Raw genomic sequence first — 25290 nt, 5'->3', positions numbered from 1 at the left:
AAGGCTGACCCACCTGGAGGTCACTTGCGGTTCCTATAACTCCTTCCTGAACTATTTCTCCACCAGCTAACCGAGGTGGCTGATATGCCACCACGAGGATGTCACTCCTTTGGGTTAGGGCTTCATATGTAAGAAGCCAGGATGTGTAAAAATGACAGCCTCCTGGGGGAAAGGGAGCCCCAGGTCAGGACATGACACAGAGGGCCGAGCGGGGGAGGTAGGGCCCCCAAACACACGTTGGTGACTTCAGTGTTTGCCACTGAGATTTCACTCACCATCCCTCCGACACACATATACCCCCAAAATATACCAAAGACAACTGGGGACCAAGAAGTGACTTCCCAAGAAACCGTGTGGCTGGGAAAGAGTTTTTGCTGTGAAACGTCATTTTATTAACTGATCTTTTCTTTTTTTACAAAAATAAACAATTTAATGAACAAGAAGTACAAAAGCTTCTGGATATACAAACTCCGGGAGGGGGGAGAGCCTGGTTTTGGCTGCTTCGCGGCTTTCACTGAAAGCAAATGAGGCAGAAAGGCCCCGGCCCCACCCCCACCCCAGGTCCTGGCTCAAACCGCAGCCTGCTCCCCCACCCCATCTTGGCTCACGCTGAGGGGCGCACCTCTGCCCCGGCCCCGGGCTGGCCTCGGAGCGCCCCCTGTTGGGGGGCCAGAGGCAGCCTCTCCAGGTACAGAATCACCTACACTCTGGAGCATCTCCCGGCCACGTCTCCTGTCAGGAGATAAGCTGAGAGGACACTCTGTGACCGATTGTCCCCACGCGGCCCCCCGCCTGCCGTGGCATGTGCAGCAGCAGCAGCAGCAGCAGGGCTTTGGCTACATTCTCACACTATGAACAGTGATGGGGCTGCCCACGGAACTGGCCCCGAGACGGGCGCAGCCCCCCGCGGGGAGACTAGCCTGAGCCTTGCTCACAGCCCAGAGGGTGACAGAGGCAGTCGGCCCCTGTGATTCCTGGCCTCGGAGCCAGCAGTCCCATCCCTAGGCTGGTAAACTCACATTTTAACATTTCGCATTATTGCACGTTTGTCCTGGTCACATGGGTCTGTCTGGGAGGTCAGCCTTGTCTGCAGGGGTTCCCGGGTGACACGCAGCACTGCTAGTGCAAGTCGTTCCCTCCACAGGCAAGCCCGGCTGGCGAGGATGGTCGGCTGGTCGGCTGAGTCCTCACACAGGTCGGCCAGGGGCCTTCACATATGTGGTCTTGTTGGGATCAGGGACCACTTGGCTCCATCCGGCCTTGAAAAAGACCAGCTGCCGACCTGCGGGCAGAGGTGAGGGGTAACAGGACTGGACGTTTCTCTCCCTGGAGATAGGGCCATTCTCCCTAATTCCACTGCCTTGAGGACACATACTTCTCTCTCATCATCTCAGCCTCCCCTCTGCCCTCTGTCAACCTCCTTCCCTCTGCAGAAGTCCAGCCACCTCCCTGAGGATGCCTTCTCCCACTGGCTCACCTGTCCAGGTGGTCTGGTTGGTGACCACAAAGGCCTGGCACTGGGCATGGCTCTCACAGACGTCCACGGCCTCAGCCAGGTTGAACACTGAAAGGAGGCAGCTACCATGGTGGTAGGACGGCCAGCAGCGGTAGTCTTCCCGGGGGATGGTGCTGTCTGGGATGCGCTGGTACTCTGTGGGTCAGGGATTGGGCCAAATGAAAACTGTGTAAGCCCAGGGACGAGGGCTGGGGCCACTTTTGGAAAAGAGCAGTACGACTTTTTCCTAGGTGAAAGCTGAAGTCCGGCCCAGTCCCCCTAGCATGGAGATGAAGGCAGCCACTGCTGCTGAAACTGGGCTGATCACTCAGTAAGTGCAGAGCACAGACTCCGTTTTCAGGAGACGCACATCTCCCAAACCTAGTGCAGGCAGCTGGTTCGGGCAGCACAACGTGGCAGGCACATGCATGGGACAGACACACACACAGAGCCACCAGCTGTCCAGGCTGACTGCTGAGGTCAGCACATTTTAGACAGAGCCAGGCTTCTCAAACTTCAGTGTGTATGTGAGTCACCAAGGTATCTTGTTAAAATGCAGGTTCTGATTTAGTTGGTCTGGGGTGGGACCTGAGATTCTGCATTTCTAACCAGCTTCCAGTGTGGTCTGCAGACCACATTTTAAGTGGCAAGGGTTCAGGGCACCCCTCATTCACACTTTTCCTGGTATTGTGGGGAGCGGTTAGGCAAGCTCCTCAGATAGGCCTTGGGGGAAAGACAGGGAGCTTTGAAGTACAGAGGCATGCAAATGGACTAAAATGCAAAAAAATCCATGGCCAGAGTGGTCAGAGGCTGGAGAAAGAATTGAGATCTCATTATACCGAGAGAGCATCAAAGGCTCTGAAAACCCAAGACCAGGAAGCTGCTCATCTGTAGGCCTCTTGTTTGCCCCAGTCTTTCCCACTGCCTGGGGAGCCCCAGCTCCGGACTGATAATGCAGAAGCCCTGGGCCCCTGGCCACCCCGCCCTCCTGTCTCCTTCTCCTACTAGGGACTAGACCAAAGTCCAGGGCTGCCTGTGATTTATAGCCCCATAAACTGCGTCCTCAGGGACAGAGCCAGCCATTGTTCACCTCGTTAAACTTTATTTACAGGGCTAACGAGGGCTCCCCCACCCCTAAGACTGGCCAGGGCTCCTTGAATAAGGAGGCTGCCCACCCCTTGCCCCCTGCCAACCACAGCTATACCCCAGGGCTTCAGCAGAGGGACCACAGCCTGCACCCGTGGCTAGAATTCTCCCCCTGCCCTGGGGTTTCTTGGCTGCTTTCAGTGCAGAGCCCCCCTCTACCTCCAGCCGCCCTCTTAGCCCCGGGAGGCTAGAGGAAGGAAAGACAAGCAAACCTATGTTGTGTTCCAGCTGTGAATAGGAACTGCTCTAATTGCTTTCACACATTCACTTGGTGTTTAATCTCCATAAGAATTTTGTGAGGTGGGTCATATTGAACCCAATTCACAGGTGAGGAAAGTGAGGCTCAAGGGACAACTTGCTCAAAGTCACACAGCTAGTACATGGTGGGGTTTGGAAGAGGGGTGTCAGTGCCCACCCGCCAGTTCATGGCAGAATTATAGTTGTTCTAGCTCAGCTAGAGAAGGGACCTCAAAGTGATGGCTGAACCGTCAGTGGTCTCTCCATTATTCCATGTGAGCCCTTGGAGTGGCCTTTGGAGACAAGGGTCTCCAGAAGGAGGGTGAGACACTTAGCCCAATTATGGGGTTACTCATCCTTCCACCTGCTCCCTCCCCAACCTCCCCAGGCCCTGGGTCCCTGTTGGGGCCACTCACCAGTGCCGCTGCTTGTCGTGGAGTTCTGCAGATACTGCCCACTCCGGTACAGGTGCAGCACCTTCTCCAGCTGGGTCAGGGTCTCGTCCACCCCCCAGGTGAGCTCTCCTGCAGAGTGCAGTGGGGCTCAGACAGGGCGCCTGGGCTCCCACTCCCCCCCAAGCAGGGAGTCAGCTGCCTCCCCCTCTCCCCCTCAGGAGCCGGGGCCCAGATGACTGGCGGGCTGGGGAGGGTAGCTCGCTGCAGAATGGGAAATGATGGTTTCTGTACCCTGTGCTACCCTGGGTCATTCCTGTCCCCACTGGTGCTGGGGAAGGGGCAGGTGAGGGGAAGCAGACAAGCTCTGGAGAGCTCACCTGTGGCGTTGACAATGCTGTCCAGCAGAGGCCGTAGTGAGGGAGGGGCACTGTGGGGTAGGAGGTATGTGAAGAAAAACCTGTGGCAGAGAGAAACCAGGGGCTCAGGGCTCCAGCTTTTGGGGACACAGCCTTCCTCTACTCCACCCTGGCCAGGGAGCCTGATCCCTCAGGCCTGGCAACCAGGCACACCCCCAGGGTACACTGTGGAGTCTCCACAGATTCGGGGAAAGAGTCTGGGCACATGCTAAGACCACAACTAACTTCATATCAAACTGAAACCTAATGTCCATCTTCCCCATCCTTCCCCAGGACCTGCTCATCTCCCAGCCGGACATTATCCCCTGACCGACCCCCAGCGTCAGAGCCACCCCCTGCCTGGGGCCCAATGAGGAGCTGCCCAGAGGTCAAGGGCCAGAGTGGGAAGGGGAAGTGCCAGTACCACCAGCGCTAGGCGCTGAGCCTAACACTATTTTAAGAAGCCTCCAGCTGCCACCCCCCAGCCCAGATTCTCCTTGGAGCTGTCTATTTTTAGCCTCACCATCCAAAGCCTGAATGTTCCCTTCTAGACTGGGTAGAAGCCTTTCCCCGCCCCGTGACTCCCTTGGCCGAGGCCGAGTCTCCCTGCCTCCTGGACCCCATGCCGGCTGTCTCCCTGCCACGCCCTCCTGGTGTCCTAGGAGGACACCCCCCCTCTCCCTCGTGGAGGTCACCTGTAGGCATTGTAGAGGTTCCGCTTCTCGTTCATGCCCTCGCACCAGCCCTGGGCGGAGCAGGGCAGGGTGAAGTTCCTGGCTGGAAACTCGAGGATGCAGTCGGCGCTGCTTGTACATGGCGTCTCCTCCACACGTGCATCATCCAGGTCTGTCACCTTCAGCTCCCCATCCACCAGCACAAACTGTCGAGGGCGGAAGTCCAGCAGAGTGACCGAGCCCAGCGGGGAGTGGGCCAGGTGGTGGAGGAGGCGTCCCAGGCTCAGGCAGATCTGGGGACAGACAAAAAGGCTGCTGTGGGTGGGGGCCTGCGGGACCGCCGGGTGCCCTCCTCTTGGGCTCTGGACTTAGCTCAGGGCTTGGCCTTTCTCTTCTATAGGCCCCAGTGCTCAGCAAAGGCTGAAGCCAGGAGCCTTAGGGAGGAGGCCAGTGATTTTTCGATTAACCCTTGGCTGGTCCGACCCTGCAAATAACATGGAGAGGGTAGGCAACTGCAGCAGGAGGCCTGGAGATAATGAATCCACTCCCTGAAGCTGTCTTTCGAGTGTGGTCTTGGTTCAGCATATGGAAACAGAGGGAGGATCGAGATGACCTTAAGGTTTTTTCTAGTCCTAGGACACCAGCCCTCTGGCAGCCAGGCCGAGTGTGTGTGTGAGTGTTTATGTGTGTGAGGGGAGGGGCGAGGCGAACAAGAGCGCAGAATGCCAGGGTCCTCCATGTCTGGCTGCTTTTTTTAACCCTTTGGCTGATGGCCGAGTCAGCCCGTGTTCCTTCCTTCCCTCCCTCTCCCTCGGCTGAGGAGTGGAAGCTGCTCTGGAGGGCTGACCTTCTAAGGGAGAACCATCCCAGCAGGGAGCCCGCCCGAGCCCTCCTCCCTACTCACCCGGAATCGATCCTCCCAGGAAGTCTGCAGCAGCTGGATCATTTCCACCGGGGCGCCCAGCTCCGTGATGGTGGTCAGGGTGTCCGGGATGTCCTCGCTGTCCTGGTAGCAGTACCCATACAGCTGGGGGAAGCCCAGGGCAGGTCATTAGGTCACAGGGTGGGGGCAGGGACAGAGAGGGGCTGGACTGCCAGATGCCCCCTCCCTCTGCTCCCCGCCATCCTTAGGCCTTTGCTTCAGCTCAGGCCAGAAGAGAATAGCAGCGATGCCTGGGAAGCCTGCCCTCTCTGCCCTGCAGCCAGAGTTCCTGCTGGCTGCATCACTCTCACCTCTTGCCACTCAGGTAAATGGGCAGGTCTGGCCACCATGTGTTAACCACGTGCCAGGTTCCGTGCTAAATGCTCTACACGTATCACTCCATTCTTGTAATAGCCCCAATGGGCACCGTGGGTACTATTACTATCTTCAATTTCAGGTGAGAAAACCAACTCAGAGAGGTTAAGTTGCTTGCATAAAGTCACACAGCTAATAAACGCAGGAGCTAGGATTTGAATTGATGCCACTTGGTTTCCATAACCTGATTCTTTCCAGGAATACTGTTTGCTAATGCCCAGGCCAGCAAAGGATTATCAGGCCTCCTCCCCTACTCTAATCGTTGTCTATTCCTCATTGTATCCACTTTCTGGCAGCTTCATTTTTTTCTCTGCTCGGGTCTTGTGGGAGGAAAAGCAAGCTCCTTCAGGATTGGTAACAGGTGTTGACAAGAACAAAGCAAGGGCACATCGCTGGGTGTTCTCTGCATATGTGGGTGGGTGACATGTGTCAAAGGGTGGTAAGTGATGGCCGCTAGGGAAGATCAGTTCTTTGGGGGCTGTCCACTCTGTATCATCTGGTGGAAGGGCTGGGTACTGCCCGGTTGGTCAGGGACTTCGGGAAGCACAGCCTGACTTTGTCACTACCACCTAAACCAGCATCCACACTCCACAGCAGCGGGGGGTTCCGATGGTGCTCAAAACAACCAACAGTGCCCTCTGTTACGAAACACAAAGGCTGAGTTGTCCAGGTTGGACCCTGGAGAGAAGAAGCTACAAAGTGGAGGGGTGGGGGGTGCTGAGCCCACAGGTGAGATGCCCCTGCACCCTGCTGCCCTCATGCCATCACTCACACTGTGCCCAGTGCCACCTCAGGTGGCATGTGCCCCTTCCCACCCCAGCAGTGCCCCTTCCCTCCCCCTCCCTGGAGCCAGCCACCCCAGGCCACTCTTGGACTGTGACTTGGGGGGGGGGCTGGGACAGTCCTTGGCATCCTGTCCTTCCCTCTCTCTCCACACCCCCATCAGTCCTGCGAGGCCTCAGACCCCGGTGGGGTGGGGGGAAGGTAAGGGGAGCAGCGCTGGGGCCTGGTTCTCATTTTCTTGCCCAGAGTCTGAGCCTTTGTGGGAAACTTCTGAAGGTTATTAAACACCCGGAGGTCGTTAAATGCACTGTTAACGAGGTATTAATCAACACCCCTCAGGAAAAAATAAAAAGACACCATTAACCCCCCCCCCTCCAGGAAGCATGTGGCTGAGCATTTCAGTCACATCTTTTGTTCGTTTGGGAGAAGAAGTATCCTCTAGTGCAGCCAGAATCTGGGCCCAGGCAGGCCTGGGGGCCCATCTGAGGCCCGAGGCCCCAGGATGATGAGAGGGGTGGGGGGAGGGAAGACCTTGTGCCCTTTGACCCTGGACTAAAGAGGCATCTGTCACGTGAGGGAGTGTGTGTGCGTGCGTGCGTGCGTGTCGGGCTGGGGAGAGGGTCACAGAGGACGGATAGAGAGATCTCACCCAGGCAGCCCCTGATGACTGGAGCAAGCCCTGGGAGGTGCAGAGCGGGACCTGCTACCCTGGGCATCTTCCACTGGAACCCACAGCCCCAGCTCTGGGCTGCGCAGAGACTGGGAGGGGGCCTGGGGTGGCCCGTGCGACTAGGAGCTCTAGAAACGTTCTCTGGCTCCTCCCCAGTTCAGCAAACAAACGGTTTTGAAATTTTAAATGACTAAGAGGTATTAAAACAACATTAATTCTGGTTCCCTTCACGCCCACACTGAAGCCTTCCGAACAGGAAGACCCCGCCGTGGGCTTCCCTGCCAGCAGAGATTGCAGTGCTGAGGACGCCAGAGGGACAGTGGCCTGGGGGAGTGGGGGAGCATCACCCCCAAAGCACTAGTGGACCCCTAACGCACACTAATGGACCCTGCTTTTCGCTTTTCCCAGGCAGAAAGGACCTGGGACCCTCTCTACCTTAGCAACCCTTATGCCCTGGGGCAGCTAACTCCCGCTCTCTGACCTTACAAGAATCACACAGCCAACCCCAGACAGAACCAGTCTCGGTTTAGTGAGGGAATGGGTGAAAACTACTCAGCTGTAAGTTTTTTCTTTGGAGCCTTCAGAATTGGGCTGGGGGCCTGACATTACAGGGGAGGACCACACTGTGATATATGTGTGCAGGGTTAGCTGGATGCTTGTCAGGAAGTTTGGGTGGGGATAGCGACGCAGGGAGAAGTGCCTTAAGAGATAGGAAAGCACATCACACATCAAACCTCTCCAAAGGAAGGGGGAGTTGAGTCAATTAACTAACACTCAATGTCCTGCTAAGTCACTCAAGACCTCTCCACCCGCTCAGAATCTGGCTGACACCCCACAGTTCTCAAAAAACTCCCAGGAACCCCTGGGAATCGGAGAGAGCGAGATCCTCCCAGTTAGAATGGCCACGTAACCAGCTGCTCACTCCCTGAAGCTCCTGACAGTGTCAGCCATGCAGCCAGGCATAACTGCACAGAACTGTCGGCTCTGCTTACCTTGTGGGACCAGTTCAGGGTCCAGGACCCTGTCACAAGTGTCTGACCAGGGTGGAAGTGTTGTGTGGGAGACCGGGAGCCAGCAGGCGTATAAATAACTTTCTGGTCTCTCCCTCCTATTCCACAATGCCCACCCATCCCTCCACTCCTGAGGAAAGGAGGGAGGGACTCCTGGATTACCAGTCAGTTCTGCTGGCTGCAGAAAGGTTAGTTTGAGTGGGCTGGGAGGTGGAAGTTGTGGGCAAGGTTCATCCGTTGGGGAGTCTGCACACACCCTGTGTTCACTGGGCCAAGAGCAGCCAGGGATTCCCCTCTCTGTCTGCTCAGACATGTGCAAAGGGAACAGTTTGTCTAGATTTATTAAAAGGATTTGTTCTGTAAAATTTGGATTTGGTCAAAAGGCCTTACTCAGGGATCCAGAAGGCCACATGTGGCCCCAAGACCGCAGGTTCCCCACCCCTGAATTCTACAATGGAGACTTGGGAGAGAGAAGGTGGGATATTAGGGTTGTGCTGGGATTGTGAAAGGCCCATTTTAAGTCTAGCATGAGTGTGGGGAGGGGGCAAGGTGGGCATCTCATTTCTCCTGTCCACCCCCCAGTGAACAGGGGAGGCAGAGTCCCATTTAGTAGGAACCTGGGCATCTGGCTTTCCCAATCTTCCAGCCTCTTGGCCATATATGCTCTGATAGGGTGTAGACCCTTAAGCCCTCCGTCAATCTATCAAACTATGGCCCTGAGGCTTCCTCAGTGGTTCAAGGACCTGTGTCAAGGCCTGCGGAACCCCAAGGTCACTTCTGGGAAGGGCTATGCATTTTCTGGCCTACTCCCCAGCCCCCTTCCAGTGGCTTCTGGGTGAGGCTGGGAGTGGGGGACTCTCTGGGAATTAAGCCTGACACGTGGTCTCTTTCCAGCCCTTCCCAACCCCACTGCTGTCCAACCCCATCTTCAAAGCCACAGACAAGTCACTGGCAGTTGAGAGAAGGGGGAGTGGGATTCCATCAAGACGGGGGATCCTATCACTGCAGCTGGGATTCTGACTCAGGTGTCTGGGCTTGGGGTCATTTTGGCTTGGAGTAATATCCCTGGTGTCTAACACCCTAGCTCCAGCCAGGAGCAGGGTCCTAAGTATTATCGGACTGCCCCATCCCCTGAGTTTTGAGACCTTCTGTCCTGGCTTGGCTTTAAGGGATGTGTGGAAGTTGAGAAACCCGAGAGTACCTTGGTAAAGGGATGCCCACCCACGAGCGAGAGGCAGGGTGGTGCAGTGGGAAGCGCCACGGTCCAGGTTCTGCGCCTAGCTTAGCCTGGGCGCAGTCCCGGGCACTCTCGTTTCTTTATCTCCCAGCCAACACCCTCACCCCCACACCTCCAGCCTCGTACCTGCAGCACGTTGGGGTGCCGCAGCCGCTCCAGCAGCACCATCTCCTTGAGCAGCTTGTGGGCCGCCAGCCGATAGCAGCCCCTCCGTACCCCGAACTCGCGCACGCAGCTACCCAGATCGTGGCCGCTGAAGTCCACCGCCTTGAGCGCCACCGCGGCGCCGCCGGGCAGGCGGACCCGGTACACGGCCTTGGTGTAGCCTGAGCCCACGTACTGCGCGCCGGACACGTTGCGGAGCGCGGCGCAGCCCAGGCGCGGGCCCGGGCCAGGGGAGCCCGGGCCGGGAGCCGGGGGCCAGCCTGGGACGCCGTCGGGCAGGGGCCGGCCCCGCAGGGGCCGGGGACGCTGCAGGCCCGGCCCGCCTGGAGCGAGGTCCATCAAGCGCCGCCGCTCCGGCCGGCCAGCCCCGGGCCCGGGCCCCCCGCGGGAATAGCGCTGCACCTCCTCGTAGCGCGCCCGGATCTGCCTGGCCAGCTCCCCACGGGCCCCGCGACGGCCCGGGCCCGGGGCCGGCGACGGCCCGGGGGACTGGCCTGGCCGCGGGGGCTCCGAGCCCGGAGCGAAGAGCACGTTGAGGACGGAGCCCAGCAGGAAGGAGGCGCAGAAACCCACGGCCACGGCCGCCCGCCGGCGCCGCATCGCTCCCCTCCCCCCGGCCGGCCGGCCCCGCGCGGCTCCCCGGCCCCGGCCCCGGGCGGCTCAGGCTCCGAGGCGGCTCAGCTCTGCGCCCCTCCGGCCCCCTGCCCAGCCCGCGCGCATGGCCCCGCCGGCCCCGACCTCGGCCCCTCGCGGGCGACACATCGGCCTGACACTTGCCTCCCGCCCGCCCTGCCCCCGCTGCTTATAAGGCCCGGAGCCGCCCCCGCCCCCTCCGCCTCCTCCTCCCAGCTCCCGGCCCGAGCCCGTCCTCGGCGCCGCCCCCTCCGGCCGCTCGGCCCGGCCTTCCCTGCTGACTGACAGCGGGACCTCCTCCCGCGGCCGTCCGGGTCTGGGAAGCGGCGCGGAGGCGGCTCCGGCCCTGCCCGGCCGGCGGCCCCCCGAGCTTCGGCCGGGGAGCGGCGGAGGGGGCGGCGGCGGCCCCGAGGCGCGCGGGGGCTCCGGGCCCAGCCCGAGGGCGGATAACGGGGCCAGGGCAGCCGGATAACGGGACCGGGAGGCGGATAACGGAGCTGGCTGGGCGAGGAGGGGGGAAGATAAAGGGGCGAGGCCGGTGGGTGACGGGCTCCGAAAGGGACAAACAGCTGGGTCCCGGTTGCGGGGATCGGTGTAATCCCAGAGCTCTCTGCCTGGAACACCGGCCCTGGGGACGGGCTGGGTGCAGGGAAAGAGCGTGGATCTCCCCTGTCGGGGGTGGGGCTGGAGGTTAAGGCTCCTCGCTCAGACCCAGATTCTGGGTTGGGGTGACCAGGAGGGTGGAGTGGGGAGGCGGGCCAGCACCTGCGAGCGCGCGTGGGACGCGAGCTCTGGGTTTGGAGAAATAATTGTGAGGTTTTAGGCTCTCTTCAATTCCGGCTACCACGTCTTTCTGATTTCTGATTTTGCTTGTCCCTGAAGCCCAAAATCTAGCCGGGGGTGCTCCTCCCCCCACCCCCAAGGGTCTGACCGGGGTCCGTGGCGGATCACGAACCATATGCATGCTAGTAGTTTGTGCAGAGTGCATTTGTGCCCACAGACATCTGTCTGTAGAGTGTGTGCATTGGTGTGTGTATCTGAAGGGGCCATTGTGTCCGATGCAGTGTGTACCGGGTGTGGAAGTTGTTGCTGACGCCACCAGAACTTCTGGTCCCTCCTCCTCCCTCCCTGATTGCATCATTAGTGCTAATTGAGGGGCTTTCACACACCAGTGCATTAGCTGTTTGGAGTGAGCTCCCCCCTCCTGGGAGAGATAAGCCTCTGGCCCTCCCCCTCACTGCTCTCCACTTCCCCACCGCTCTGAAACTGTCCACCTAGATCTCTCACCTTCCCGGGCACCTTCCTGCCTCCCTCTGGGCCAGGTTAATCTGTGTCCTCCCCAGGGTGTCAGGGATTGGCTGGGGAGGGGTTAGGGTGGAGGAGAAGGGTCCAGAGCCTCCTTTCTGAGGGTGTGTCCAAGAGGGGAGATTTTTTCATGAAGAGGTCTGAGGTTCCTACAGAATGCAGGGTCTCTGTGATGAAAAAGGGGACAGGGATTTCTGCCCAGTTCTTTTGGACATGGAGGAGCAGAGGACAGGGCTGAGTCCTTGATCCCCAGCCCATGCTCTCACTAAAGTAGGCCTTCCAGCCCTGACTCCTTGTCCTCCAGGACTGGAGAGTTGGGGCCCAGTCTAACTTAGCAAGCATGGGAAAGGCAGGGCGAAGGAAGCCATGATTCCCCAGAGAACCTGGGTTTGGTGGAGTGGGATCTGTGCATGTATAGCTGCTCTGCCTGGAGCTGGCCCAAGGCTGCAGGCTGTGGGGGGAAGGCTCTGAGCAAATGCCCTCCCCAGCCCTCACACCAGATGTCTTCGGTCTAATTAACTGTGCTGGGAAAACCAACCTGGGTTTGTAAACAGAGCTACTGGCTAAAGTCAACAGGGAACAGCAGCAAACAGCAAACATTCCCCTCACACTCAGCCTTAGTCCAATTCAGCCCTCTGGGGAAAAGGGGGAGCTGGGTGGATCACAAGGCCCCCTGGCCCACAGCTGACTGCCTGTCTGCCTCTGTCACCCCAATATGGCTATCATTTCCTTACCAGTTCCAGGTCTCCTTTACTGAGTGGAATAGTTGCTGTCCCAAGATAAGCTCTGTTCCCCTTCCAGCAATTTCCCCATAGGTAGCTACCCAGCCAAACATCCCAATCCATGAGGAAGCCATTCTGGGGGAATATTCCTTGAAGAGCTTTCTTTGGGGCCTGCTCCGCTCTCGTGTTTTGGGGAAGCCTCTGAGGGTAGAACTTGGTATTGTGGGTCTGCAACTCAGAGGAGATGAATATAACGTGAACATTGTTCAGTTCGTTACACATCATGTAGGTATTATAATAACATGTTCTGAAATTAGATAATTATTCCTGTGATATCTTTGCCAAGCTTCAGTGTTTCTGTTATGATTTGAAAGTTCAACGCCCCCAGGGGCCTGCGCAGCAGGCACAAATGCACACACAACACACACACAAGCCCGCGGAGCAGTAGCCTTGCACACGGGAACAAAGACATTTCAACTGTCTGCCTCTCATTCTCACTCTGTCTCCCTCCCCAGCTCTCAGACACACAGACGTATACAATCTGAGATGGAAACAGGTTTTTGGCTTCTGAAAGAAAGGGATTGAACTTTTTGAACAGATTAGTTTCTGAATTGGCAGTTCTTGAGTTCTTAACCAAATTTTGCTTGTTTCCTTTTTTTTTTTGCCACCCAGGGAGAGGAACCATTTCAAAGAATTGAAAGACATGAAACGCTGCTGCAGCCCCCTGCTCTGCAGTCTGCCCACCCATCTGAAGACCAGGCAGGGCCCGCAGCCTGGGCCCTACAGGCCGGAGTCCTCAGGCCAGTGTCCTGCCGGGAGCCCTCAGTGCCGTCTTCACAGGAGAGCCTTCAGCTGCATCCTCTCTCCCTCTCCCAGGGCTCAGACCAGAGTGTCTGTGCTAGTCTGGGAAGGCTCGGCACTTTGGACACGCTATGTGTTCTTACTCTTTCTGCCGCACCCCCACGCTATGCAAAATACTAGCTTAGATACCAATCCCTGGGAAGGAGGCAGTTGGCCTAGACTCCAAAATGCTTAATTTCTTTGAAAGTGTCTTTTAAATACCTTCTTTCTGCGTGTTTCTGTCAGATCTTCCTAGGCTGCGTGCATTGTTATACCAACCTCCTGCCCAGCAGCCTTCCTTTTTTTTTTCTTTTGAGACAGAGTCTTACTCTGATGCCCGGGCTAGAGTGCCGTGGCATCAGCCCAGCTCACAGCAACCTCAAACTCCTGGGCTGAAGCGATCCTCCTGCCTCAGCCTCCCGAGTAGCTGGGACTACAGGTGTGCACCACCATGCCTGGCTAATTTTTCTATTTTTAGTAGAGATGGGGTCTCACTCTTGCTCAGGCTGGTCTTGAACTCCTGAGCTCAAGTGATTCTCCTGCCTTGGCCTCCCAGAGTACTGGGATTAGGGGTGTAAGTCATCGCACCCAGCCTTCTTTATTGTCTACCTTTCCCCTTCTAGGCCAGCTCTCAGACACCTTTTTTGGAGTATCATTCTCCTACCTGAAAGCCTAGAGGATAAACTGAACTGGCCCCAGCCCTCCACCTAACCCTGTGTCCCCCTTTCCATTCCCCTGCACAAAGTCAGACTCCCCAGACTGGTGGCTGTGCTATCTCTGGCCCTGAAGCCATCCTCTGCACGTTCCCATCAGTGACCTCTCTCCCCGTCCCCCTTCCTGAAATGTCCTCTTCTAGCCTTTCCATTTAATCTTTGCCAGCCAATTCTTCAAGGTCTCCAAGATAGTAGAGAGTTAAAGACAATGTGTCTGCAACTGGGGTACACAGGTCCCTGGGATCTAGAGGGTATATTCTCACAGTTCTGTGGACTTCTGTCCTTTGGAAGCAAATGTGTAAAATACATGTCTCAGGTCTTGGAAAATTCAATGTAAAGAGCTTGGGCTTTGGAATCAGAGATTCAATCTCATGAGCTGAGTTACCTCGGGCAAGTTAGTTAACCTCTCTTTGTGTTAGTTTTCTCATTAAGAAAATGGGGGATAATAATAGTACCTGCCACAAAATGTTGCTGAGTGGATGAAATGTAAAAACATAAAGTGCCTGGCACAGGATAAGCCCTCAGTATGTATAATCTATTACTAGTATTAATAATATTAAACAAATGAACATCTGTGACAACATGTTAGACACTTGGTTGGCTGTAACTCTGCCTGGAGGCAGGAATGTCTTGAACCTCTTTCTGTCCTGGTTCCCAGTGGTGAATTATCTCAGCCTCCTGGGCTCTCTGTGCCTGGAATTTTCACTTTTTCCCAAATCAGCAAACCAGTGGTCGATCAGAAGAGGCCTCCCCATGTCCCCAACACTCTGGTGAGCTAAGGAAGGAAGACCATGAAGCAGGACCTGGGCTGAGCCTCCTGATGCCACAGTGGCTGAGAACAGGGACAGCCTCAGCTTGTCCTCTCTGGCATAAGGCTTTGGGGGAGGGGATTGATTCTGAAAAATGGGGGGTGGGGTGGTGGAAAGGAGGCAGGCAGCCAGCTCCTCCACCCCCACCTCCCCCAGGTAGGAAGTGAAGCTGACGGTTCCAAAATATAAAAAACAGATGATGAAGGTTAGGTTTCCTACACACTGGAGAGCGGAGCGGGAGCCCCAAGGCAGAGTCCCCAAGAAATTATCTGAGACAGAAGAGACAGAGGGGAAAGAGCGAGAGAGAGAGCAAGAGAGAGAGAGAGATAGAGAGAGAATGCAGAGACAGAGATGAAGAAACGTGGAGACAGACAACAAACTGAATCCTGAGAAAGGTGGTCAAAGACTGAGAAAGCCATGGCTCAGGAGAGATCCTTCCACTCATTTCTGGAAAAGAGCTTAGTTCCCCTTCGTGGGTCTCAGGATGGGAACATGAGCCGTTTCAGCTCCACGACCCTATCAGAGGGTGAGGCCCTCCCAGAACCCAGAAAGCAAAAGGCTCTGTAGGCTCTCAGAGCTCTCCCTGCTTGGTCTGGTCTCCTTCCATCTTCTTGACCTCTGAGCCTGTGGTCCAGGGCGTCCCTCACATGTCCCCCACAGTGGCTGAGAGCAGGGACAGCCTGGCTCTCTCTTCCTCCCCCCTCCCTCCTGCTCAGCCTCACCAGCAGCCCAGAGAGACGCTCTGTGACAGTTTCTCTTTCTGTCCTTTTCTGGCTTTCTGAGATGTGTGCCACCCTCCTTCACTTTTCTTTTGGTTGGAGGAGCTGGGGTGTGGGTGGGTCTGAGAGCAGGAGAGGGGGTTGATGTTCCCCAGAAGGCTGAAAGGTACCTGGGAGAACAGTGGGGGCAGAACCCCAGGGCCTCTGTTCTCCTAGGTGGAAAGAGTGGCAGACAGAGGGATGGAAAATTGACTGTTGGATCAATGGGTGATGGATGGACTCTGGCAGCCTGGGCTGGTGGAGCAGAAGCCGTTGTCTTTGTTCAGAGATGATGGGGATGGGAGCTGAGAAGCCAACATGTTACACCTTCTCTGACAAAGCCAAATGTGCCCTGAGTCAATGGGACAACTTTTCTTCTTCCAGGCTGTGGTCAAGTAGAAAGAAGCAGTTCTTTCGAGTGACCTCAGGGCTGCAGTTTGGGAAGCAGAGAGAAGAGGAAGGAAGAAGGGGCTGTTGAGTTTGTGCATCTGGTTCTGGACCTCTAGAAGGCTGACAGTTTTCTCCTTCCCTGCTCCCCCAGGAGGCCAGCCTGGACCCAGGCCCAGGAGGAAGATTGCTCCTTAGAGTTAAGGAGGCCTTGACCCTGCTTCTGCCTTCAGGGGTTTATAGTGTAATTGGGAAGATTCATCCCAAACCACTGGGGACTAATACAAGGACAGTGTGGAAGATGCTGGGAGGGTGGTGGACAGGCAGGAAAGAGCTTGAAAGAGCTGGCCCCTACCTGGAACCCCAATGGAGAACTGTCACTCCCTGAAAGCCTGCTGTGTTCTGGGAACTGCTAACCTCTTGACACATACCATGAAGTCAATATTATTACCCTCATCTTGTAGATGAAGGAATTGAGGCTCATGAGATTAAGGATTCTGTTGAATGTCACACCAATCCTAAGTGGCAGAACAAACCATCATGAAATCAAGAAGCAGTGACTCAGGCCATAATTCCAGGTCTTTTCTCAGCTCTTTGTTGATTTGGGGGAAAAAGGAAATTCCAGAGGGAGAGGCAGAGAGGCATAGAGGCAAATACGTGTCACCAATGGGAACCAAGATGGAAGTTCATTAAGGTTATTTTTGCCTCTAAGCAACAAAATAAGTTTGGTCATAAAAATTTATTATTTTATGGTTCTTATTAATACTAATAATAGAGCACGCATTAAATACCTTTCATTATCACTTAATCCACTTAACACCTCTGGGAGATAAATACTATTATTATCTCCAATTTTCAAGATGAGAAAGAGAGATTAGGTAAGGTACCCAAAGACAGCTATTTGGAGGCAGACATCTCTGACTGCAGAGCTTGTGCTCTTCCTTGTTCTGTCCTACATTTCAGTTCACAGCCTGAGCTGGGCTGGGCTGCTTTCAGCTACAAAAATCCCAAGGTCAGTCTTTCCAAGCCCAGCACTGCAATCTTGGTTAAAAGATAAGTGTTTGATGATATGTGAGCCTTTAAAGGATAGAGGCGGGCCCTGCTGGGGCAGGGGGGCAGTGGGGAGACAAGAAGGGAGCCAGAAAGAAGCACATTGAAGAGAGCCCCCCACCACTACCAATAAAGAAAACCACAGAGTGAGAAGCTGAGACTAAATCCCAGTGAAGTGTTTCTCAGACACTCCAGTGGGCCCTGCCAGGAGAGAGAACAAATGAGGAATGATGGTTTACAAAGGGTTAACAAGACTCTGGAGCCCGTGTGGAATTAAAATAATTATTTGAAAAATTCCAAAAAGCACAAAAAAGGAAGTAAAAATTGCACAAAATCCCTCCATTAAAAAAGATTTCTGTAGTAAGATGTGAGAACCACCTTGCCTGCCCCTGCAGCCCCAGCCCCAGGGGTAACCACTGGGACCCATGCAATGTGTGGAGGCTCCCTAAGATGCCCATGCAGTTGTCATCGCCTTCCCCACCACCAGCTTCCTGTGGTGACATCATTTCTCTACCACTGGGCCCCAAGGTTAGACACCTTGGAGTCTCTTCGATGTTTCCAAACTCAAATTCATGTCCTGTGCTTTTTAAAAAGATCTCTTGGGTTTGCTCCTATTTTTCTCTCATTGCCACCCTCCCTAGACTAGGCTCTTCCTCCCACATCTACTCTGTTGATTGGATCTCCCAACTGTTCTCTCCCCACCTCAAAGCATGTACAGGCACCAGATTCATCTGCCAGGAACACCTCTTCCAACACATCATTTTCCTGTTCTGAAATCTTTGTTGATTCCCCATCATTTGGAGGATAATTTAGTCTGGCATTTAAATTTTGTTGCAACCTACATCTTCTATTCTTATATCCACAAGTACTTCCTGACTCTGTTGCAGCCTGGCTGGTTTCTTCCCCAACCATAGAGCAAGCTCTGCTACTTCTGCCTGACAACACCCTTTGTCCACCTACCCAACACTTGCTCATCTCAAGGCTTTCTTTTTCCAGAAAGCCTCCCATGACCTCTCTGTTCCACATCCATTGCTCCTTCCCAATATGCCTGAACACAAGAAGGCTACGCTTCATGATTCAGGGAGGCCCCTTGTTGGAAAGAACCTTGGGTATGACATAGAATAGTAGTTTCCAGTCTGGGGCCCAAAGGTCTCCAGGGGTCTGCAAATGTATTGGTAGGCGGGTGGCCATAAGCTATTGCCAATATTTCAGAAAGCCTATAGGAAATTATATATATTTCATATATATGATAAGCTATATATTTCATATATATATATGATAAGCTTGCTCAGTCAAGGGAAACATTGACTTTCTTTGATTATGGCCAGAATTAGATCACACAGGGGGCATCTCATGTTGATAAATGTCATTGGTTGTTCATTAAAAAAAAAAAGGGGAAATAGATTAGTTGTTATGTAAATGTACCCTGGTAGGTGGACTCTTTCAAAATCTAGGGTTTGTGGGGCAGCAGGATGAATAAATGAGACCTTGATGGTGAAAGGTTGTAGTCACTGGTCCCACCCAACTCCTGACCAAAGCAGGACTCCTTCCTGTTGGACAGACAGCCCAGTCACTCCTTGTGATGGGCAGCTCTGTGTACCTATCCATTGCAACACTCTTGTAGGTGTGATTTCTCTTATTTGTGTGTTATTTGATCGAAGTCTATCTATTCCTGACTATAAACTACATGAAGGCAGGGCCCTGTTTGATTTCTGCTCACTGTATATCCCTATCATTTAGCACAGTGCCAAGGCCCATGGGCAATTACTCAATATTTGTTATTTTTTTATTTATTTTTTTTGAGACAAAGTCTCATTCTGTCGCCCAGGCTAGAGTGCCGTGGCGTCAGCCTAGCTCACAGCAACCTCAGACTCCTGGGCTCAGGTGATCCTACTGCCTCAGCCTCCCGAGTAGCTGGGACTACAGGCATGAGCCACCATGCCCGGCTAATTTTTTGTATATATTTTAGTTGTCCAGCTAATTTCTTTCTATTTTTAGTAGAGACGGGGTCTCGCTGTTGCTCAGGCTGGTCTCGAACTCCTGAGCTCAAACGATCCTCCTGCCTTGGCCTCCCAGAGTGCTAGGATTACAGACGTGAGCCACTGGGCCCGGCCAATATTTGTTATTTTCTATTTCACAAGACTGTTGGAAAGAGTAAATGTATGCAAAAACATTTTGTAAGCTCTAAATCAGGGCCTATAACAATTTTAGGAGTAGTTACTCTTTCTTCCATTAAATTTTGATTTCCCAAGTGGACCTAGATGTGTACCCCCATGTCCTCCCCGCTACCCCGGCCTCCCTAGCTTGGTAAAAATTGACCTAATATATAGACTGAGATTTTTTGTTTTTGTTTTTTTCCCTTTCTATTTCAATTGCTCATTGAATTAAAAAATAATCTGGCTAAATGAAGTTCCTTTGAGTATTTACCTTTACTCCTCCCTCTCATTCTCTCCCCCTTATTCAAGTCTACCTTATTGATCATCTACTCAGTGCCAGACACCAAGCAGGTACCCTAGACCACAGAGATGAATGATGGAGTCTCAGTCCTGAGGCATTTCTTGAAATATTCTTATGGAAGAGCTCTCTGGGGCCTTTCCCTTGATCATCCTCCTCTGATTAGTTAATAGTTTGATAATGCTCCTCTCAACCCGGGGCCCCAGGATCTTTGCACTTGCTGTTCCCTCTGCCTGGGGAGCTCTTCTGAAACAGAGGGAACAGCTCCCGTGTCAAGCTCAAATGTCTTCTCATCAGACAGGCTTCCTCTGGCCACTCTCTACCACACTGCTCTGTTTTATGTCTTCAGAGCACTTATTATTCTCTGAAATTATCTTCCTATGTTGTCATATTTTTACTTCTTTTGTTGTTAGTCTCCCCTCATTAGAATGGAAGCGCCATGAGAGCAGAGTTTTTATTCTGTTCACTGCTGTATGCCCTGAGCTCTAAGCAGAGGCAGCATATAGTAGGTTCTCAGTGATAATCATGGAAGGATCAAACATGACATTCCAGAGATCGCCCAACTCAAGCTGAGCCCTTTCCCTCCTATGATTTGGACCCCATACATCTAGTAATATGCTCATCCTCTGATTTCTTTCAGGGATATCAGTCTGTGTCAGAGGCTAAATAGCAAGTGTTTCCTCACCAGCAGAAAAAAACCCTCTGCTCTGTCTTAACTAAACAAGCCTCTGTTTCCTGCAACTGTGACCTGCTCTTCTCCTCAGACTTTACCTGCCCTGTGTCTCATTCCCTCAGGGCCCTCCTTTGCAACTTTTAAGGTGACAATCAGTTAATCCAATAACAGAATCCTGCTAATGTGCTAATGGGAAAGGGTGAAAAAAAAAAAGGCTCCTAGCTCCCTCCCTTCTGACTCAGGTAACATCTGTGCATTTAACAGGGCCCTTCTGGAGACAATTAAATAAATGCTTTATTGAAACAATAAAATTAATAGGGGTCTCATGGAACTCAATGAAAGGTTTTTAAAAATTAACTTCATTGTTTTTTAAGCTTCCAATCAAGCTTTGCTAGATCAGGGGGTTGGGCAGGGCCAGATTTTCATTAGAGCAGGTTCCTGCCCAAATGGCTATGCTCAGGGGGTGGGGAGCCCAAGTCTGGGCTTTCCCTGGGGACAGCCACTGCCGCTGTTCCGGGGGGCCTGGCTCCCATGGGCTCCCCCAGTAACAGGCAATGTTTTTCTAAATCCACAGGTCCGCTTCTGTTCCTGGGACTCTGTGACCTCATAAATTTATTAATCTCAGTCTTCATGAGATTTGGGTGCCCTAGATTAGGTGTCCCATCAAAAGAAATGGCATGATGGTATTTGTCATGTTGAACGAATAAAACATTGAACACTATGGATGCTCATTCTGCCAGGAATGGGTGGGACGTTTGCCTGGGCTGTGTTTATCTGGACCCAGGCCTGTCTACCCCACCATGTCGTCCCACACCTCATTCCCCAGCCTGTAACCCCTGGTCGCTCGTTTCTCCCTAGGAACCATTTTCAGCCTCAAGAAAAGCCCAAGAGGCCAGAGTTTGTCAAATCAGATGACCAAAGATTTTGGACAACCTGTGGGTGGTTCTGCTGGTGGTGGCCGGGGAGCAGGTGTGATGTGGGACTGGGGGACTTCCTCATGAAGGATTTGCCTGGCGTACGGGGTGATGGGACCCTGGACAGGGAGACGCTTGTGGAAGATGTGGTTCTCTGTCCAGACGGGCGGAGCTGGCACAAGACTGTCTTCAGGACTCCTCATTATTCCTATCAAGGTAGCACGTTGATTCAAACCATCTGTGGGCTTGTGAGGTCTGATTAGACTTGGCGTTTCCAACCCTGGGCTCCCGACTTACACCCTATGTGAGTGTGAGGAGCAGACTGAGGGTGTGGTTGAAGTTGGGGGTGGACCCTCTCTCGGAGCCCCAGACTTCTTGCCCCCAGTGGCTCGGGCACATGCAGCCCCAGGCCTCTTCCCTCCCCTGGTCTGCCAGTAGGCTTCGGGAGGGGTCTGAGCTGGAAGCCAGAAGGCTTCTGCTCCCAGCTCTGCCCTAGACTAGTTGTGTGACTTTGAGCAAGTTATTTAGGCTTTCTGGGTCTCAGTTTTTTCATCTGCAACATGGGGATAATGACACCAAGTGGTGGTTGTTTTGAGGATCACATGAGGTATAGGTGTGAATCATGTTGAAGTGCATGGAAAGCCAGATTGTACAAAGGTTGTTCTCATTACTGATATTCCCAGTCGTAGGGAACAGGGCCTTTCTTCCCTGGGGTTGCTGTCCCCTAGGTGCTGGGTTCAGGACATCTTTTGGTTCTGGAAGGGAGGGCGAAGCTTTTGGAGGCCTTCCTTATTACCTCCTCTGGGCCCCAGTTCCCCGCAAGGGCAACTTCTACTACTCCCTTCCCCTTCCACCAGCTTCCTAGTCTCGCAGACTGGAGATTTTGGAGGTGTCTTTGACTCCCTCCTTCATCCCCTTATTCTGTCAACACATCCTGTTTCTTCCTTTGAAATCTATCCCAGACTCACCTTCTCCTTCCTGGTTCCACTGCCATCACCTTAGTGTAAGCCATCATTATCTGGTTTTCTGCAGGGGCTCCCCGACTGGTTTCTCTGCCTTTACTTTCTCCCCTCCGTGCCCTCCTGTGCGGGGCTGCCAGATTAATCTCCCCAAGGGCCACCTTTTACTGAGTCGCTCCCTGGCTCAAGAAGGCCCAGTGGCTCCCTAACGATCTCATCAAGGCTATTGTCCCATGTGCTTTCTACTCCTCGGTTCAGTCTGCTCTATCCAGCCCGATCCTGTGGATCCTCTACTCGTATCCTTCTCTTTAAGCAGACCCGTTTCCTTCAAAGAAACTGTGTTCATTGCTACTCCTATGACTTTGCACAGGCCATTTACCCTGCTTGGCTTGGGAGTAACCCCTGCCCCCAATTCTCTCTGCTAATCTCGCCAGTCTGCAGCATCCAGCCCAAGTCCCTAGCCACCACCCTCAGAATTTTCTTAGGAGGTTGTCTTGTCTTAGGACATTGTCTTGTGGGATAACCTCCCCACTTTATTTATCCTAAGTTCTTATTGCTTATATTGACAGGTGTGATTTAATTTTTCTTCATTTCTCACCCCTCTGCCCTGCCTCTCTTGCCTAGATTATAAACTGTTTGAGGGCCGAGACTTTGTCTTGCATCTTTCCTATAATGTCTAATCGAAGGCTAGGATGCTCAGTAAACTCATTGTTGATTAGGGGTTGAAAGAAGTCTGGTTCGTGCATGGAGGCCGAGTGTGGAGATTCTCTATTCTAAATAGAGATTTCTTGCCCCCTCCTCTCCTCCCCCACCCATCTCCTCCTCTTCAGAATCCCCCCACCCCACGTCTTCATCCATCAGTAATAAAGCAGGAACAATAGGGGGTTTCTTTCTAATTAAAGGGAGCAGTTAGTGTTTCCACTTCAAAGCCCTGAGAGAGAAGACTTTTGTTCCTTGGGCCTGGGAGCTGTGGGAGCCCCAATTGGGTTGGGAAGTGGAGCTCGAGGCCCAGCCAAGCATTAAGCTCGTGAACCTGAGATCCCCCCATTTGCAGGCAGAGAAGCTCAAATTTAAAACAACAACGTAATTTGGTAACTTCGGCTCTGATAAAACAGTTGGGGGAATTTCTTGTCTCCTAGCGTCTGAAGCCAATGTTATTACAGGTGTGTGCTTGTCTCTCCCACACCCTACCCGGCTTCTGTCTCCCCAGCACACACAGCACACACGTGTGCCACACCATGCACTCTCACATATGTGGGACTCACAAGGAGCTCATCGTGCGCCCTTAGTGGGTATGTCCCCTCGCCCTGTTCCGGGGGGCCTCTGGCCTGCACGTTCCCACACACCCAGTTCTCTCATACGTATTATCTCTCCACCTCTTACTGCCCAGGAACAAGGGCTTCTGGGCTGAGAACTGGCCATTTTCTGTGCATCCCCAAGTCAGCTTGGTGGAGATGTGTTCTCTTCCTCCAGCTTGCACCAGCTGCGGACTGGTCATCCAACAGAGGCTCAGACTGATTCCCCCCCTGATTATCAACTGGGTCCTATCTCTGACCACAGGCTGAGACCCCAAAGTGGCCACAAACTGAGGCCTCCATATGGTCATAGACTGAAGCTCCAAAGTGGCTACAGACTGTGCCCTAACAGTTAGTCACAATCTGAGACTCAACAAAGAGCATAGAGTAGGTCTTTGGTCTAACAAATCATTTCTCAGATTTGACCCATTGATCATAAGGGAGATAGGAAGAGAATTTTTTTTGGCTCACCCCGACTGCTGAAACTCTGTAGAGCCCATCCATCCATGCATCCATCCATCCATCCATGCATCCATCCTTCCATCCATTTCATGTATGGACACATATCATTGGCCATGTAGTGGTAAGCAAGGCTAAATATAGACCCTCTCCTCAAATATCTTAGTGTTAGAATAATAGCATGCGTTTTGGCATTTTACAATCCTGTGTTGAAGTTTCCCTTCCTTGACTTACTAGCTGGATCACTTTGGACAAGTTACTTAACCTTTCTTGGTTTCAACTTCCTCATGGGTAAATTGGGATAATAATATTAATGACCTCTAGGATGTTGGAGGATTAATTGAGGTCACATATCAGTGCTAACACAGTGCCTGGCACATAGAACATGCTCAATAAATAATAATGATCATTCATTTAGTTATTCATTTTGGTGGGCATACAGACATACACACCTATACTTACAAAACAGCATGATAAGAGCTGTCTTGGTTACATGTACCGGATAAAGGGAGAACCCAGAAAGAGACTCTGGGTCTGCTGGGGAAGTCAGGAAAGGCTTCTAGAGAGAGTAAGGAGGGCAGCCTGTGGGCAGAGGCTTGGGGGAGGAGGTTGGCATAGGCTGACCAGGCTTATTGGGTCCAAGAGGAGGAAGTACCACGCATGCTCCACTGAGGCCAAGAACGGCATCCCTCTGCAGATCAAGGACAGTGTAGTGGGAACACCACAGAGAGGCACTTTTCCCATGACACACTTAATCAGCCCATGCGGCTAACTAATGAAGCCATATAATGTTCTAAGCATCTGGGAGGGTCTCAAAGGGCATTTGATGATGGCGATGGTGGCGGAGCAGTAGCATGATTAGGAGACAATGGCTGAGGTCTTTGGGCTGCACACCTGCCCTTTGCGCTGGCCTTGTGTTCCTGTCTCCTTTTCTTTCCTAATCTCCCCCCAACCCCTGCCCCTTTCCTTTACCCTCCTTTGTCTCTGTGGAGCGCAGAGGGACACCCTTGTCCTCACTGCTTGCTTTCCTATCCCCCCAAGGCCTCTGAGTCTGGGGTCTGAGGGCTGTTTCTGCACACGTAATCCTGCCAGCGTGGGGCATGGCCGCCCTGGCCTTGCTCGCTCCCTGATTATTTCTCCTTAATTGAGCGTAAAGAATGTGAAGAATGTGGAGTAGACTGCGTGAGGAGGGCTGCTGTGGCCCCTGCAGGGATCTGGATTCTGGGCTCTGGGATGGGAGCACTGCAGATGGCCAGCCGAGCCTCACAGAGTGCACGTCCATTCCGGCCCCCAGCCCCTCCCCACAGCGGCAGACCCACCTCTCCTGCCTTGAGCTGGTCCCCTCTCTGCTCTGTGGGTTTCTTCTCTCTTCTTTCTGACACAGAGAATCTCCTTTCTTTGTAAAACTGGCCATGATCTCCCCTCTTCCTGGGAGTCTTCCTTGATTTCAACCCATCTGACTTGAATGATCCGTTTAAATCTTTAATTCCAGGTGGAACTCTAAAAGCAATTCATTCTCCTCCAGGGGAGGAGGGAGCAGCTTTTCTGGCTGCCCGTGGCCTTGCGTGGCTGCTGGGAATCCTGCGCCTGCCTGGGCCGTGGGAAGGTGTGAGTCCGGTGTGCACCCGGGTGCTGGCTTGTCACAGCTGAGCACACTGTGAGGCCCTGGGGCACATGGCAAGGTCCAGCCCTCCTGCCTCCTCAGGTGGGGGTGTGACCTGGAGGAGAAAGTGCAGGTAAGCGTCTCAGACCTGGGTTTGAGTCCTGGCCCTGTCATCTGTTAGCTCTGTGACTTCAAGTGAATTTTTTTTTTTT

The 25290-nt window shown here is 53.4% G+C and overlaps 1 protein-coding gene across 1 annotated transcript; it reads right to left on the bottom strand.

Moving 5' to 3' along the window:
• Positions 1-368: 368 nt before the first annotated feature.
• Positions 369-10283, bottom strand: PKDCC (protein kinase domain containing, cytoplasmic). The gene is made up of 7 exons (XM_045549472.1): positions 9466-10283; positions 5247-5369; positions 4364-4635; positions 3651-3730; positions 3295-3402; positions 1478-1651; positions 369-1282 (listed from the first exon to the last, which is right to left on the bottom strand). Exons 1-7 carry the CDS (start codon positions 10102-10104, stop codon positions 1188-1190), a joined length of 1491 nt encoding a protein of 496 aa, XP_045405428.1. The 5' UTR covers positions 10105-10283; the 3' UTR covers positions 369-1187.
• Between the last annotated feature and the right edge of the window lie 15007 nt (positions 10284-25290).

The sequence above is a fragment of the Lemur catta genome, chromosome 4 (assembly GCF_020740605.2).
Source record: "Lemur catta isolate mLemCat1 chromosome 4, mLemCat1.pri, whole genome shotgun sequence".
In the NCBI taxonomy this organism is placed as follows: Eukaryota; Metazoa; Chordata; class Mammalia; order Primates; family Lemuridae; genus Lemur; species Lemur catta.
This window is presented reverse-complemented; position numbering and strand designations above follow the sequence as displayed.